The following is a 14,357-nucleotide window of genomic DNA, read 5'->3' as shown; positions in this document are numbered from 1 at the left end:
GCTCACTTAGTCTCTCTGTGATTCTATTTCCCCATCTCCTAAACATGAGACTAATGATACTCACCCTCCTTTTGAAAAGCACTTTGAGATCCTTGGAGGAAAACTCTCTTAGTACTAAAAGTATTATTAATACAGTCCTTTGTAGGTTACTGCAGTTTTGCTGGAGGCAAAGAAGGGAGATATAGATCTCCCTTTAATCGGGTGTCAAAATGGTGATGGGTACAGGGAGACAGCCATGGTAGTCCTAGCTAGAGTCCCAAACTCAAACCACATTCCCAGAGTAGCTGGGAAAGGAATGGCTGAATTCAGAGTAGAACTGCTAAGTCCCCTGAAACCAGCACTAAAATAATTCCTTTCATGCAGGCAACTGGAAAGACTAGAAGTAGAATTCAGTTCAAATAAATGAAAATAAACATTGTTTTATTGTTTCATGCAAAAACAAATTTCATGGCAACACAAAATCTTTTACAGAATGGAATCATATACATATTTGGCATTGAAAACTTGACCAACATCTATACTTTCCATCTGCTGACCTCCACCGTGCTGATGAGCTAATTTTTGCAGTGCACTCATTCTGAAACCCAGTCTGTCAATTACTTTTCCAGTGTATAAGGTGCAGTACGCCACTCAAGTCACGATAACTTTTTTTTTATTGGTCTACAGACAACAAACCTAAACATTAGAGTTATAAACTTAAACAAGTAAATTTGTAGTAACTTAGAGCATTCTAAAACCAGAGCCTTTCAACGGATGTAATACAAAATAAATACCTCAGTGGTTAATACAAAACAGAAGATGAAGATACGTTTTGTTCATCAACTTTTCACTTCCTCCTCTTGAGGAAAGTGAGTTAAATTGAAAAACCTTTTAAAAATGAACTTCATATAACTGAATTTATACAACAGTTATTTTTAAACAATAGACTAAAATTATAGGTTCTGTCCACCTTCCCAAAGCCCTCCCACCCCATCACAAAATTAGGGAAGAAAATATATTCTACTATTTCTATTAAAAAAACAAAGTTTCCATTCTATTCATTTATAACACAATGCAATGTTACAACCATATTAACGGCTATTGCGTTCAATACAGGAACAACTGGATGAAATTCTCTGGCCTCTGCTATGCAGGAGGTCAGACTAGATTATCTAATGGTTCCTTTTGACCTTAAAATATATGAATTTTGGTCTGAAACTTGGTCCAGATAGTCTATTTTTTTTCATGTTTATATTTCTACCAAGTTTGATCATTTTTATGGTTATCAGGAGCCACTCCAAATAGTGGTTTCTGCCATCGGTAGAATTTAAAAACCAACCAAACAAAAAATCAGTCTCCTTTACAAAGCGGAATTCAGAGTAAATGGCTTGTGCAGGTTCTCACTGAAGCTTATGGCTAAACTCTCATTGACTTTAACTGGGCAGGATCAGGCCCTAAACATGGACCACTTTGGGTGTTTTAAAATGTTACTTTTTAAACAGCTGAGATATTGATAGAAAACAAACATTTTAAAAAGCCACTGTGCATGAAGGAAAAAAACCCACTTCCTATGGATTTTATTACATTTAAATATTTATTTACACAATAAACTGTAACGACTCTATTTAGTAAATGATTCATATTATAAATATACATATGAAATCACTTGTGTGCGTAATTTGTGGGCCAAACCCTGCATTACTGCTTTCCTGCATTAGGCACGGAGTAGTGGGAGAGAGAGGGGAGCATAAAGCCCACCATCGTTCTCCCAAAATTCTGGGCCCTGTTGGGCCTTGAGCAGTTTAGAGCAGCCCAATAGCTTCTGTAATTTACAATGGTTTTCCACGTGGTAACTCCTGTGGGTGGTTTCGTCACTGAGAATAGCTGGAGGGCAGTATGCTGTGGACACATCCCCTGCACCTCCGCAGTGGGATCTGTGAGGAGAGGTAGTGTGTCCTGTGCTACCAGAAAATCCTCCTTATATTGGGGTTATTTCCAGGGCAGAAGCGGTTGTCTCAGTAGTTTGCAGTCCCTTTGTGCCACCCTAGAAGAGTAAAGGGGCCACAGTGGATTCAAGAAGCTGGCCTGGTATCTATAACACAACAGTGACACATTTGCCTATAGTAACATAAAGAGATTTTTATACAATAGGCATGTGGTGTTGATTTGGCCTCGCTCCTCCTTCTTACTCTTCAGCTATATATTTGATGCCTCTATTGGGTTTTTCATTTAAAAAAAAAAAACTTGCTATAAAGCTAACAAAAAAGAGCTTAAACTACAGAGCCCCAGGTTGAAGTAACCCCTCAAAGCAAGGGCAGTTCAGAGGTAAGAATGAAAAACATAGGCTGACACCAGTCTTATTTTGCATTATGCCTCTTTCTATTTGCCATTAAGTAAATAACTGCTATGTAAGCTAAGGGCTGTCTATCCTCCCAGATTTTTAGCCTTTAACCTGGATTTTGTGGATTTAGGTCAGACCCGTTAGCGTTTTAGCTTTTTTTTCGTAGTTTATGAAAAATTAACAGGATCAAGGCAGAACATGAAACACTGGGAAACAAGTGACCTATTTAAAATACCTCATGACTAAAAATACAGAATGGATTTGATGTCTAAATGCACTAAAGCTAATTGGTCTTCCTTATGCTAGTTTTAGAAAATGACCTTGCCAATTCAGGGCAAAATATTTGGAGCAGGAGAAGAAGGGTGCATTGTTTGTCATTTGATCATGACATGTAAATGGACTGTATGCCCATGTTAGATAAGATCACTGCTGTGGATATATCATGCTAAGTGATGAGGAACGATTGTAAACTTTGTCGCTTATTTTGATGCAAACAGAAGATTCTTCCTGGCTTTTCTCAGAGCACTCTTGAGATGGATATCCAACAAACGTTACTTAATGTCCTCCTATATTTACAATGCAGCTCTACCTACCATGGAAATTAGTCACAACCTAATTCTCCTTAGCATCTGATGCTATTTCTTCAGTACACTGTTTTCCTGGATGCTACCCTGTCTTTCCAGTATCAAGACACCTGGATAGTGTCTGAAAGGAGGAACCAAGCATGAGAGGGCAAGAAACCAGGGTTTGGTATTGTATACCTCGTTCTCAACTTTGACTAGTTTATCACAAGATTTGTGATATCTGTTTTTTTTTTCCACAAAGCCCCAGCTTCTGGAGTCAAGTAATTAAGTGACACTAAGCTTTCATTTACAAAAAGTTTCCAGCTCTACTGGTTGTGGAGAAAATGTGAACACTGAAGGCTCAAAAATAAGAAAGCAAATAAAAGGGACCCCAACTTATGTAGCCCGTGATCTGCATATATACCTCATAGCATGTCTCAGCTCTTCTCAACTCCCAGTAAACATATGATTCTGAATCTACTTTCCATGTGACTGGCCATCCTCCTTGAGTGTAACCCATTTACAATCCCAGCCCATCCATCTCATCAAGTGATAAAACTCTCCATTAGGCACCCCCATCATGGGGCAGATACTGTCCCTCTGCAACTTGTCCCAACTACAGTTGTCAAGCTCATACTCTGTTGCTGTCATGGTCCCTTCTAGTAAAGGTGGCTACTTTACCTCTAAAGTAGACTTGCAAAATTCTATTCGTGGCAGGTAATGTTTTTGATCAGGGGCATGTGCAGGAATTTAAAATTTCACTGCTTTTGGAGGGGCATGTTTTGTACCTCTGCCACAGCCCTGGTGCTGGAGGAGTTGTCAGCTCCCACCGCGGCCCCTGGACTAGAGGAGTTCTGTGCCCCCACTGATTAGCGGAGGGGCCTGTGTCCCTGCTTGCCCCTCTTTGTGCATTCCTTTGTTTTTGATGGGTAAGATAGTCCTTTTTTCATTATTCTCCTCCTTGTGGTAACAGGTGGAAGAACAGATTTTGGGCCTGAACTAGTAAATTATCCCATCAGCATTACACGGGTGTTTGGTTTGCCTCTCTGGTGAGTCTGAGTGCAGTCAAGTCTGGCTAGGGGCATGGTTGTATTTTTTAAGAGACACTCATGGAAACAATTGGTTAAAATGTTCTGGGTCTCGCCTTTGCTCTCTCTTCTCTTTTCTTTTCTCATCAGGAAACATGACTGCAGTTCAAGCTGAAGGGGTTGGGTTACTTACTGAAGGACTTCCAGGTCCTTGAGCAGTTAGGCAGGCAATTAAAACAGGGCTGATGAATAATCTGATCTGAACTCCAATTCATTAACTAATCATATAAAATGAGCTGATACTGTGAGCTGAGGAGAAGCCCTGTTCACAAACTCGAGAGAGGTTCATTAACGACCCCTCTGTCCCCAATGTACTACTTTATGCCCTATCCCAGGGCTCCTTTTCTATGCACTTCAGACAATCAACGCACTGATGGTAGGAGGCTCTGTGTGACCAGCCTGCTCTTTTACATTCACTTGTTAGATAGAGAGCAATATATTTTCATTATCCAAACCCATTATGCTGCAGTACATCTGGAATGATATTCTGATGTTGCTAGCATTTTTTGTTTCTTTGTACCTGGTACTTTGTCTGATGATCTGTGACCAAAACGGAAGGCAATGGAGTTAGTGATACAGCAAGTTTTGGTCTTACTATTTCAAGTTGTAAGAACTGAGTGCTACAGAGACATCATGTGCATCCCCTGGGGAGGAATGAGTGACCTTAACAAGCAGAGGTGGTAGGCCACATCCAGCAACCCTGGATCAGAACTGGTGTGATGTGGATCTTCGGCATAGGGATAAGGAGGATTTGCCTGACTCCAAGTAACCCCTTCCTCCAAACCCCTCAACAAGAGCACATAAGTAATAACTGACATTTCATTACCTGTAAAAACCCACCCACATCAGTACCCAGTGAATCCAAAGTATAGCTATGCTGGAATAACTCCCAATGTTGAGACACTATTCCAGAATAAAAGTCACTGTTAAAATTGCAGAATAGTGTCTCGACATGGAGAGTTATTCCAGCATAACTATAGCAGAGTGGCCTATTCTGCTATGGCTCTGCCAATCAATTTCCCTGTGCAGACACGACCTGAGGCAGTTTATTGTACTGCCTCAGGAGCAAACCAGGAACCAATGTGCTGCTCTTTACTCAAGGTTCAAGGCAAAGCCATGGTTTAACCCTTAATGGGGATTTTCTTTTAGCCTTTGCTTCTGGAGTAGAAAGACCTTAGTTCCAGCCCCTTTACTCTTTGATGTCCCAAGAGGCCAAGGTATGCAGCAAAGACCCAACTGTGAAGGGTTAGGTGGCTAAGGATATATATAATATATTTTGCAACATTTTCACGATAACAGGGTTGGATATTAAACAGGAAGGTGGGTGTATTTTGTAGCTGGAAGGGGTTGGACAAAGACAACAGAACCGGTCTTTAGAGCTGTCACTTTAAAATACACCCACCTCCACTTTGATCTCCTCACATCAGTCTCTCTCTCTATATCTTGGGTATATTTAGGATACCTATCACCATGGCATCAAAGCACTGAAACACTCTGATTGAGATATCTCCTGGCCCAAAATAATTACATGCTATTTTACCAAAGTGCCAATTTCACTGTCACTATTTCCTTTCCCTGTCACTGCTCAGGACTCAAAGCATGCGTGTGTATGTAAGCAAAAAGCCCTCTCCTTTTTGATCAGCCTGATTCCGTTAGTGCTGTCACGATGCAATGGGAACAAGGTCTAAGCTCACAAGTGTTTTGATCACATTGAATATGTGGCACTTGTTTGGGGGTATGCACCATTCCATATTCAGTGTCATATAATGGATAGCTGTGTGGCTTTGCAAACTCGTGTGTCCACAGGTGATATGCAACCTCACTCATCTCACTGAATCTTGTCATCCACATGGAGAGAGGTGGTTTTTGTTTTGTTTTTCCATGAAAGGGAAGCTCCTGAACTGATGCTAATACAAGCTGCATCTGGCTAGTGTAAGTATGGTTTTGAGGAAGGACTTTAGTGGTTTATTCAGTTGGAATGGGTTGATTTTCAGAAGTGCCGAGCACCTGCAGCTCTCCTACAATATATCCATGGGAGCTGCAGATGCTCCACATCTCTGAAAATCAGGCCACAAAAAAATTCATGTTACCAATTTTCACGCCTTTGCATGGATGGCAGGACTCAGGAAAGGGAGAAGGGAATATAGCTTCACTTCCATTGCAGATTTCTCACTGGGTACCTAACTTTGTATCCCCAGAATGAACGGCGTTCTGTTATTAATAGTTAATCATTCTCATAACCTCTTTCTGCCTGAATGGAGTCTCTTGTGGGAAAATCTGCTCCAGCTACAGATTAACCTTACAAGGTGACTTTACCTCAACATATGTTTCTGTCTGAAGCTACTGGTGAATTAGTGTGTTGCTTCTTTTCTGTTCTCCTTCTTTAAAACTCTCTTTGTATGCAGACTACCCTAAACTTGCCTGTGAGTTTCCAAAACTACTGATGGGCTCTCCTTTGCTCTTTCACCCTGATCTTTTGAGGTTCTGAAGTTACAACACCATAACCTTCTAAACCCGGGGGTTAATTGCCAGTAATCAGAGATTTCAGAGTAGCAGCCGTGTTAGTCTGTATCTGCAAAAAGAAAAGGAGGACTTGTGGCACCTTAGAGACTAACAAATTTATTAGAGCATAAGCTTTCGTGAGCTACGGTTCACTTCATCAGATGCAATCAGAGAGGATCTCTATTGGAGCTGCGTTAGGCTTCCCAATCCATCACATCAGGCTAGGATGTTGATGAATGTGGGGTGTCATGAATCATGCTCAAGGCAAAATTGGAATTGACAGCCTCAAATCTGACATTTTTTTTTTTAGCTGATATGCCAGGAAAGGTATCCGCCATCAGTAACGTTCTATATAGACAGGTTTCTGAGCAGTAGCCGTGTTAGTCTGTATCAGCAAAAAGAACGAGGAGTACTTGTGGCACCTTAGAGACTAACAAATTTATTTGAGCATAAGCTTTCGTGGGCTAAAACCCACTTAATCGGATGCATGCCATGGAAAATACAGTAGGAAGATATATCTATCTATATTTCCACTGTATTTTATTTTTTTTTTTGTATTTTTTGTATTTTTTTTTGTATTTTTTGTATTTTTATTTATTTACTATTTCGTGAACTTCAACATGGACCCAGATTTTTAAAAATCCATTTAGGATTTAAACAGGGGGAAATAACATTGCCGCTGAATCACAGGCATCTAGGAAGTGCTGCCTATACTGTCCACAACTCAGAAAAAAACCAACCAACCAGCAGAAGCAAGATCCAAATCACATGACTGCAAGGACCCAATGACTGTCATAAACAGCTGCAGCTTAGTACTGATTGCAGGGCAGGGTTCTCTTCCCTAGAAAATTACCTCTACTCCCAGGCTCAAAAAACTAAAGCAAATACCCATCAAAGGGGAACTTGAAAATTCATCCAGGAACTGCCTGAATTTGATTTATGGTTTCTTTATCCTGTAGAGCTGAGAAAGGTAATGAACCAGAGTTTTGATCTCTATGGGCTTTCATAGCAGAAAGGATACCAAAAAAGGTTTAACTATTTCTGATATATGCACGCTTCTTCCCTCTTCCACTTTTCTATAAGGCTGGCTGCAAGATATTGGAGGATACCAGAGAACACTGGTTTTGCAGGGACCACAAACCCATTCCATGTTGGTCTGTGGTGCTTGCATCTACTCACTGGGGCAGTTTGGGCTGATGACATTTGATGCATTGCCATGACATACAGATGTGGCTTGCTGGATGTGAGTCAGATGCATTTAAAATGAGACTCTACCATAAAATTAGAGAGAGGTGCTGACCCCCATGCCAGTTCCTCAGAGGCCCCCAAGTTACTGGCTGGCCAGCTGCAATTATTGTGAGTGCCTGAAGGAGGCCTTGCTCCCCATGGAACTGGGGTCTAGTAAGTTCCTGACTGGATCGCTAGCTCTTGTAAGGAGAAGCCAGGGTGGTGGCAGGTTGGTGTGAGGTCTGTGGGGAGTTTATTTTATCACAGAGGCGAAAGCCCCATTTGAAAAGGAAAGCAATTGAATGGGAAGAAAACCTGTCAGTTCTCAGAAACGCTGCTGTAGTTCTTTTTGGTAGGGAAGGTCAGTTGCCCAGCCTGGGCAGAAAGATCCAGCGATGGGGTCTTTGGGTGCGGCGTCCTCCTCAGATGCACTGGGCTGGAGCTGAGTCGGTGCGAATAGAGAGCTGTCATGTCAGGGCCCAGGGTGTTTGCTTCTGGCTGGGCTGTCTGCTCAGTGTTGCCACCGGGATGGTTTGGCGATGGCTGTGAGCTGTGCCGCTTGGACGGAGGTGGGCTGTAGTTCTGAAATCGCACCGTTTTCACTTGCTGAAATGTGAACAGAACCAAGAGTTACTACTGCAGAAACACAGTGAGTCTCTTCCTTTGCTTTGATCTGCTGTGGCAAAGACAGAGGAAGGGCTGCTAGGATGGAGCACAGATACTTTCCCTGCAGGGGACTGGGTGCACAACAGAGGGGGTGTGAGTGCCCCACACTTGGGATGGTGTGCAGCAGTGGAGTGATTAGAGGCTTTACAATGTGTACTATACCAGGCGGGAAACATCAGAAGAGCATAGAGGGTACCAGAAAAACTGGATACCACACAATGGGGGCAATATGAGAACCTAGAGAAGCAGGATTGGATAGAGCATGAGTTAAGGTGGAGGAGAACATAGGAGAGAGGCTATGGAATGGTGGGGAGACCTCTGAGAGAGGCTGACCTCTAGCCTGAGGTGCCATTCACCCAGAATACATAACCTGATTTCCATCCTCTGGCTCTCTTTTACCTGGGACTCTGGAAAGATTAATCTCTAGCTAATATGCTAACCAGAAACCTGTGAGCTGGCCTCATTTTGTGGGACTTGTGTGGCTTTTACAAAGTTATTCTGCAGGTACCACCTGTAGGGAAAGTTGTCACCAGGGTAGTTTCACTCCTCGAATGAAACCATTTGGGTTTTTTTTACTGCAGATGTCAATCAGAAAACACCCAACCTATTCAGCAGAGAAGCAATTAACACACAAGCAAAGGGAGCCAGACAGCAATCTCAGAAGTCCTGGTAGGACAAGCCTGAGTTCTAATAGCCAGATTCGGAGCTCCTTACTCATTTCTCACTCAAACCCTCATGGACTCTTGCCTGGGTTAAGGTCTGGGTAAAGATGTGAGGATTTGGCCATAAGTGAACAGAAGACAGAAGAGTTCAAAATATCTGCCCCTGTGAATGGTTTCATTCTAACAACAATAAACGTAGGGTGGGGTTGGGTTGGGTGTGGGAGAGGGGGCAAAATCCTGAGAACTTTACTCAGGCACAAATCCCAGTGAATCGCATTGGGAGTCCTGCCTGAGTATGGACTCACTGAAGTAAGGACCTTATGGGAACTGAACCATGGTGAATAGTCAGCTGAAACCTAAGGTCAGTCCCAGCAGGATTTTCTGGACTTTCCAGAGGTGGAGGGTCTGTGTATCGTTCCTTGCAATGATTCAGCCTTACGCTACCTTTTCGGTGCTGTTCCGGGAGGTATCTGGTTTCACCAGGATGGAGGGCGGAGCTGATGGAGGTGGCTTTGGAGCTGGCTCACTTTTTGCTGGGGATTCTTTGGCATCCAGGATCATTGAGCTACATACAGAAGGAGATCTGCTTTCACCTGCCCTGGGCACAAGCAGCAATGAAGCATCATGGGAGGCGCTTGGCCTGGCTCCTGGATCCGCCATGCCAGGGGTGACAGGGGGCTGAGAGGAGACATGCTGGTAAAGCTGAAGTTGCTGGGGCCGCACTGTGGTAACTGGAGTGCGACTGAGGGAGCCGACAACCTGAGGAAGAGCTCCGGGCTGCACAGGTCTCTGCAGTGATCCATCTGGGGAGAAAGATTGTTTTGAAGTCAATCGGAGATGAAGGTTAAAATAAATAGGTGCCAATGGGCAAATATGAAAATTTAAACAGAATCAGAAAAGACAAAAACTCTCATGTTCCATCCCTTTCCACCAGCTCTTGTTGGCTGCTGAGACCCTCCGCTGTCTGAGGCAGGGTCTGACTGAATTCCTACAGGTCTGCAGGGGCCTTTGCATGGTTGGGGGCCCAATATAAATAACAGATGAGCAAAAATGACTTCTTCCACTCCCCACACTTTGCAGGTAACGGATCGTGCCTTTTTATCTGAAATCTCAAAGCTTAATGAATTAATTTCCCAGCATTTCTTTGTATTTGTACAGTGCCTAGCACAATGGGGGTCTCAGTCTGGCTGGGGCCTCAGTATGCTGGGGCCATACAAATACTAAGTGTGGTTCTAGAAAAGTACTATTGTCGTCATTTTCCAAATGTCAGGAAATGAGGCACAGAGACAATGTGACTTGCACTAGGCAACGCAATGAGTCTGTGATGGACTCCAGAATAGAACTGAGGAGCCAGAGTCTGGAGTCCTGCTCTAACCACTGGACTATACTCCCCTACTCTTTGTCAGTTTATGAAGGCTGAACTCAATCCATGGAATTTAAAAATAAAAAAGTCCTTAACTCTTCTGCCTTCTGTATGGCAGTGGGCAGGACAGGCTTGACGTTCCTCGATCCACCTGTATGCTGCAGGACCATTAAAGACTCTACAACTATCTCAGGCTTTGAGCCATGTTAACACAGCATAACAATATTGAGTTTCCATGTTGGACTCTTGCATCAACAGGTGAGGCAATGACACATCACACACTGATTCGCCACAAAATTCTACTACCCCTGCCCTGACAAATTGAAGTAGGTGGGTAGAACCCTAACCTAGAAGGATCTGATCCTGCCAGGTGCTAAGGTCCTTGGGTGAGGAACTTGCTTGCTGTGCACACTCAACTACCACTGGCTTCACAGAAGTGGGCCCCTTTTTTGCCAGTCAGCTAATCCCAAGCATGAGCCCTATACCTGAGCCCTCACTAGCAGGCCTCTCAGCTGTGTGACATTTGTGGTTTGTACATCACAGCCTACTCCATTTGAATGTTTACTTTATAGGTGATGCATGCTTTATTTCTCTTGCAATTTCCTGCTGCTTGAAAGATTGATTTTAAATAGAACCACAGTGGGGGAACAAGTCCTTTAAGGTAAAACAACTTCTAAGATAAATCCAATTTCGAGCCTAAAAACATTGACCGTGTCCTTTGCAAATGAACCTCACCCCCTGCCAGCGACTCTACATAGCTCAAGTAGCAGTTCAGGCTGAAACTATTGAAAAATGCATTGCTTAGTTGCTTAAATAAAGCTGGAGATTTATTCCATGGCAGTCTGAGCTGTCTGAAATAAACCTTGCCAACCTCATGGAAAGAATGCAACACGCTGAGCTCTGCATAAGCCCGTGGAAAGGATCCTTTTGTGTGTTGAGTCAGGAATTTGGAATAGCAGGAGCTGGGAGAAAGGATGGTCTTGTGGTTAAGGCAGGACTAAGAACAGGAGCCTTGGGTTTTATTGCCAGCTCTGCTATAGACTTCCACTATGACCTTATTCATTCTGTGCTTGTTTCCCCATCTTTAAAAGGGGTGCAATAATACTTTCCTATCTCATGCAGGCTTCTCTGATGCCTGATGTGGTGATATTTGAGGTGCTCAGCTATTACAGTTATGCCAATAAATAGATCTTATACTTCATCCTGATGAAGTGTGAGTATGCCCACTGGACTGAAATGCAACCACTTCTGGAGTAGAAGGCAGCAATCAACAAACAGAGAGAGCAGTAAGGGAAGATGAGGGTCAAGGACACGGGTCAAACACATACTCGGACTCAGAAAGTGACATCTAACCCCTTGTTTGCACCCAAAAATCCAGTAGTGAGATGTCTAAGTGCTGTCAAATGCACCCACAACTATGTTTGTTCACAACATTTTACCTGCAGTTCTTTGCAGGTACAAAATCAGAGGCCATGTTGAAGCTCTTTGAAAGATCAAAGCTTTAAATTCTGGAGGAGCCAAATTGATCCCTCTGTAACTCCCATGACTCCAGCCCTAGTGCCTCAGTATTTAAGGACTCCTGCAAACCCCACTTCCTCTTACTTTAAGCAGCTTGGAGATCAGTTAATTTAACAAGGAGGGACAAGGAGTGGAAAATGACAGCGCAGATCTTGTCAGCCTATGTGTTTTAACCAGGATGTATTTGACCTTTAAACCATCTCTCCTGACAGACCCCCCAGTCCATCCACCTGCAGGTTTTACACAAGACTAAGGCCCGGCCTACACGTAAAGGTTAAACTGACAGAGCTATGACACTCAGGCATGTGAAAAAAGAAAAGGAGTACTTGTGGCACCTTAGAGACTAACCAATTTATTTGAGCATGAGCTTTCGTGAGCTACAGCTCACTTCATCGGATGCATCCACCCACTGGACTGTCAGAGCTCTGCTGATCCAATCCCTGGGGGAGATGCAGCCGGTCGCCAGAAGAATGCTTCCGTTGACTTAGCTACTGTCACTTGGGGAGGCGGAGTTCTTACAGCAATGGGAAGAACTCCTTCCGTCGCTGTAGGCTGCTGCTGTAACCCCGTAGTATAGACGCACAGCTATAGCACCATGGCTATGCCACTGTAGTGCCTATCACGTAAACATTGCCCCCGTAGGCTTCCATCCCAGCTGGATGCGTTCTATGAAGCGGCCAGCTCTAAGAGCTGTAGCATGTTATTTATTACCAGTATTACCTCATTTCTGAGTCTGTGTGTGTTAATTAAAGGCTCCCAGTACCACTTGCCCACCTGGGAACACACTCACAGGCCTGTCTTCGCCCTCCCACCAGAACTTACTCTTCCTAGTACTGCCGCGTCCTCGCCTCAGTGATGTTTGTCCTGAGGTGGCCGGCACAGCTACGTTTCTCAGTGGCGAAGACAGCACCGTGGGCATGAAGGCTGATTTCAAAGGCCTGCTTTGCCTTGGGCCATTCTCTGAGATGCTCCCCTGGGAGGAGAGTGAGCCAGTGGATAACGTCCATGTGGCATACAGGGAAGGCATCCTGGATTCAGAGAAATTGGGTGACTTCCTGCTGGCAAAGGGGTTGCGGGGGGAGAAGGAGAAAGAGAGAGAGTTAATTAAATATAGCTACAGAGAGGCACAATTCAAATCCAAATCTTCAGTCCCCCACACAGCATGGTGTATGTGTTTTTTTGTTTTCTGTTTTGGTTCAGCCCATTACAAAGAAAAGGACTGTTTGCAAAACTGTGGAGCCAGATCAGAATTTTTAACAGCCCATCCGTCCCTAGAGTTCATCAGGTTAAAAAAAATCCTTCTGGAATCCCTGCAGTTCACTTTCTGGTTCCATTAGAGCAATCATTCTCAGCCCTATTGCTCCCATCACTCCCACATGCCCACTTTATACCTGGGCCTTCTCAGACACAACCTAGAATCATTTGCAACAGTTCCCATGGGGTGCCAAAAGGAAGGGGGGCTTTTAGCGGCCAGTGTTCTTCCATAATGCCAGCAGGGGACATGCCAGGTAATTATTGTGTGGAGCTGCAGCATTTGTCCCACTTACTAATGTGTTAAGCAGCACAGAAGCCATCGAAATCTTGCAGACACGGTCATATGTAAATACTCATCATAGGTTTGCACTCCACCCATTGAGTTAGGGAAGGAAAGCTATTGTGCTGTAGGTAGCTTAACATGCTCTGAAGCTAGCTTGGTGAATTAACCTCACCCGGTGTTCTGGTCTGATCTGTGCCTCTCCAAAGGGAAATGGGACCATTTCAGTATTACTGTAAAAATTCCATGCAGCTAAAACATGCTCGTTTTGCTCATTCGGCCTGTGTCTGACCCATTGTCCTGCACTGAATGAGCTGGGCAAGAGAGCCCATTGGCTTGCTGACATCACACCTTGGCTCTTGGTACAGCTCTCACCAGAAAGCACTAAAGGGAGCACAATGATCCTTAAGGAAAAGGCTGTGGCAGCTTTCATACTCCTTGCCCTTCTGACTCTGGTTGCCCAGCCTCTGTTCGGGCCCCATTGCGAGCAGCTGTCACTTCCTATTATTCCTCTCCTCATCTGCTTTCCTTGGAGAGGGCATGTTGGCTTTTTCATCTAAATCCGTTAAATTGCCATAAAGGCCTTCAATCTCCCACATCAGCGTGATGCTTAATAACCCTCCCAAATGCTCCTAATTCAGTGGGAAAGTCAGCCAGGGTAAAGGCTGTCTGCTAACTCCTCTGAAAGGGAAAAGACGGCTCCTTCTGACCCTTCTCTTTCCCTTCCCATGACTCTCTCCGACAGTAGAAGAATGATTTATGGTTTAATAACAGAGTGGCGATTTATCAAAATAACTGGCGCGTCAATTTATTATGATGAACTGTCCAAAGGAGGATACAGAAGAGCAGCTCCCAAATTGGTGCTTATGGCTTAGGTGACTTTAGGGTAGCTGGGCTTTGTGTTGGATTGTTTG

At 43.9% G+C, this 14,357-nt stretch overlaps 2 protein-coding genes across 5 annotated transcripts in view; one reads left to right on the top strand and one right to left on the bottom strand.

The window, feature by feature from the left end:
* Nucleotides 1–14,357, top strand: part of LARS1 (leucyl-tRNA synthetase 1) — a 117,609-nt gene that overhangs the window by 70,067 nt on the left and 33,185 nt on the right. The gene's annotated exons all lie outside the window — the stretch shown is intronic.
* The window catches only part of SH3RF2 (SH3 domain containing ring finger 2), a 79,177-nt gene continuing 65,219 nt past the window's right edge, over nucleotides 400–14,357 (bottom strand). For all 3 annotated transcript variants that reach the window (XM_073355725.1, XM_073355728.1, XM_073355726.1), the window contains 3 exons: nucleotides 12,732–12,964; nucleotides 9,473–9,831; nucleotides 400–8,306 (listed from right to left, as the gene is read on the bottom strand). In XM_073355725.1, coding sequence (XP_073211826.1) covers nucleotides 8,019–8,306; nucleotides 9,473–9,831; nucleotides 12,732–12,964 — 880 coding nt within the window. In that variant the 3' untranslated portion in view covers nucleotides 400–8,018. The remainder of the gene's footprint in view (nucleotides 8,307–9,472; nucleotides 9,832–12,731; nucleotides 12,965–14,357) is intronic.

Source organism: Lepidochelys kempii, chromosome 8 (genome assembly GCF_965140285.1).
Source record: "Lepidochelys kempii isolate rLepKem1 chromosome 8, rLepKem1.hap1, whole genome shotgun sequence".
Taxonomy (NCBI): domain Eukaryota; kingdom Metazoa; phylum Chordata; order Testudines; family Cheloniidae; genus Lepidochelys; species Lepidochelys kempii.
Note: the sequence above shows the minus strand (reverse complement) of the source record. Positions and strands in the feature narration are given on the sequence as shown.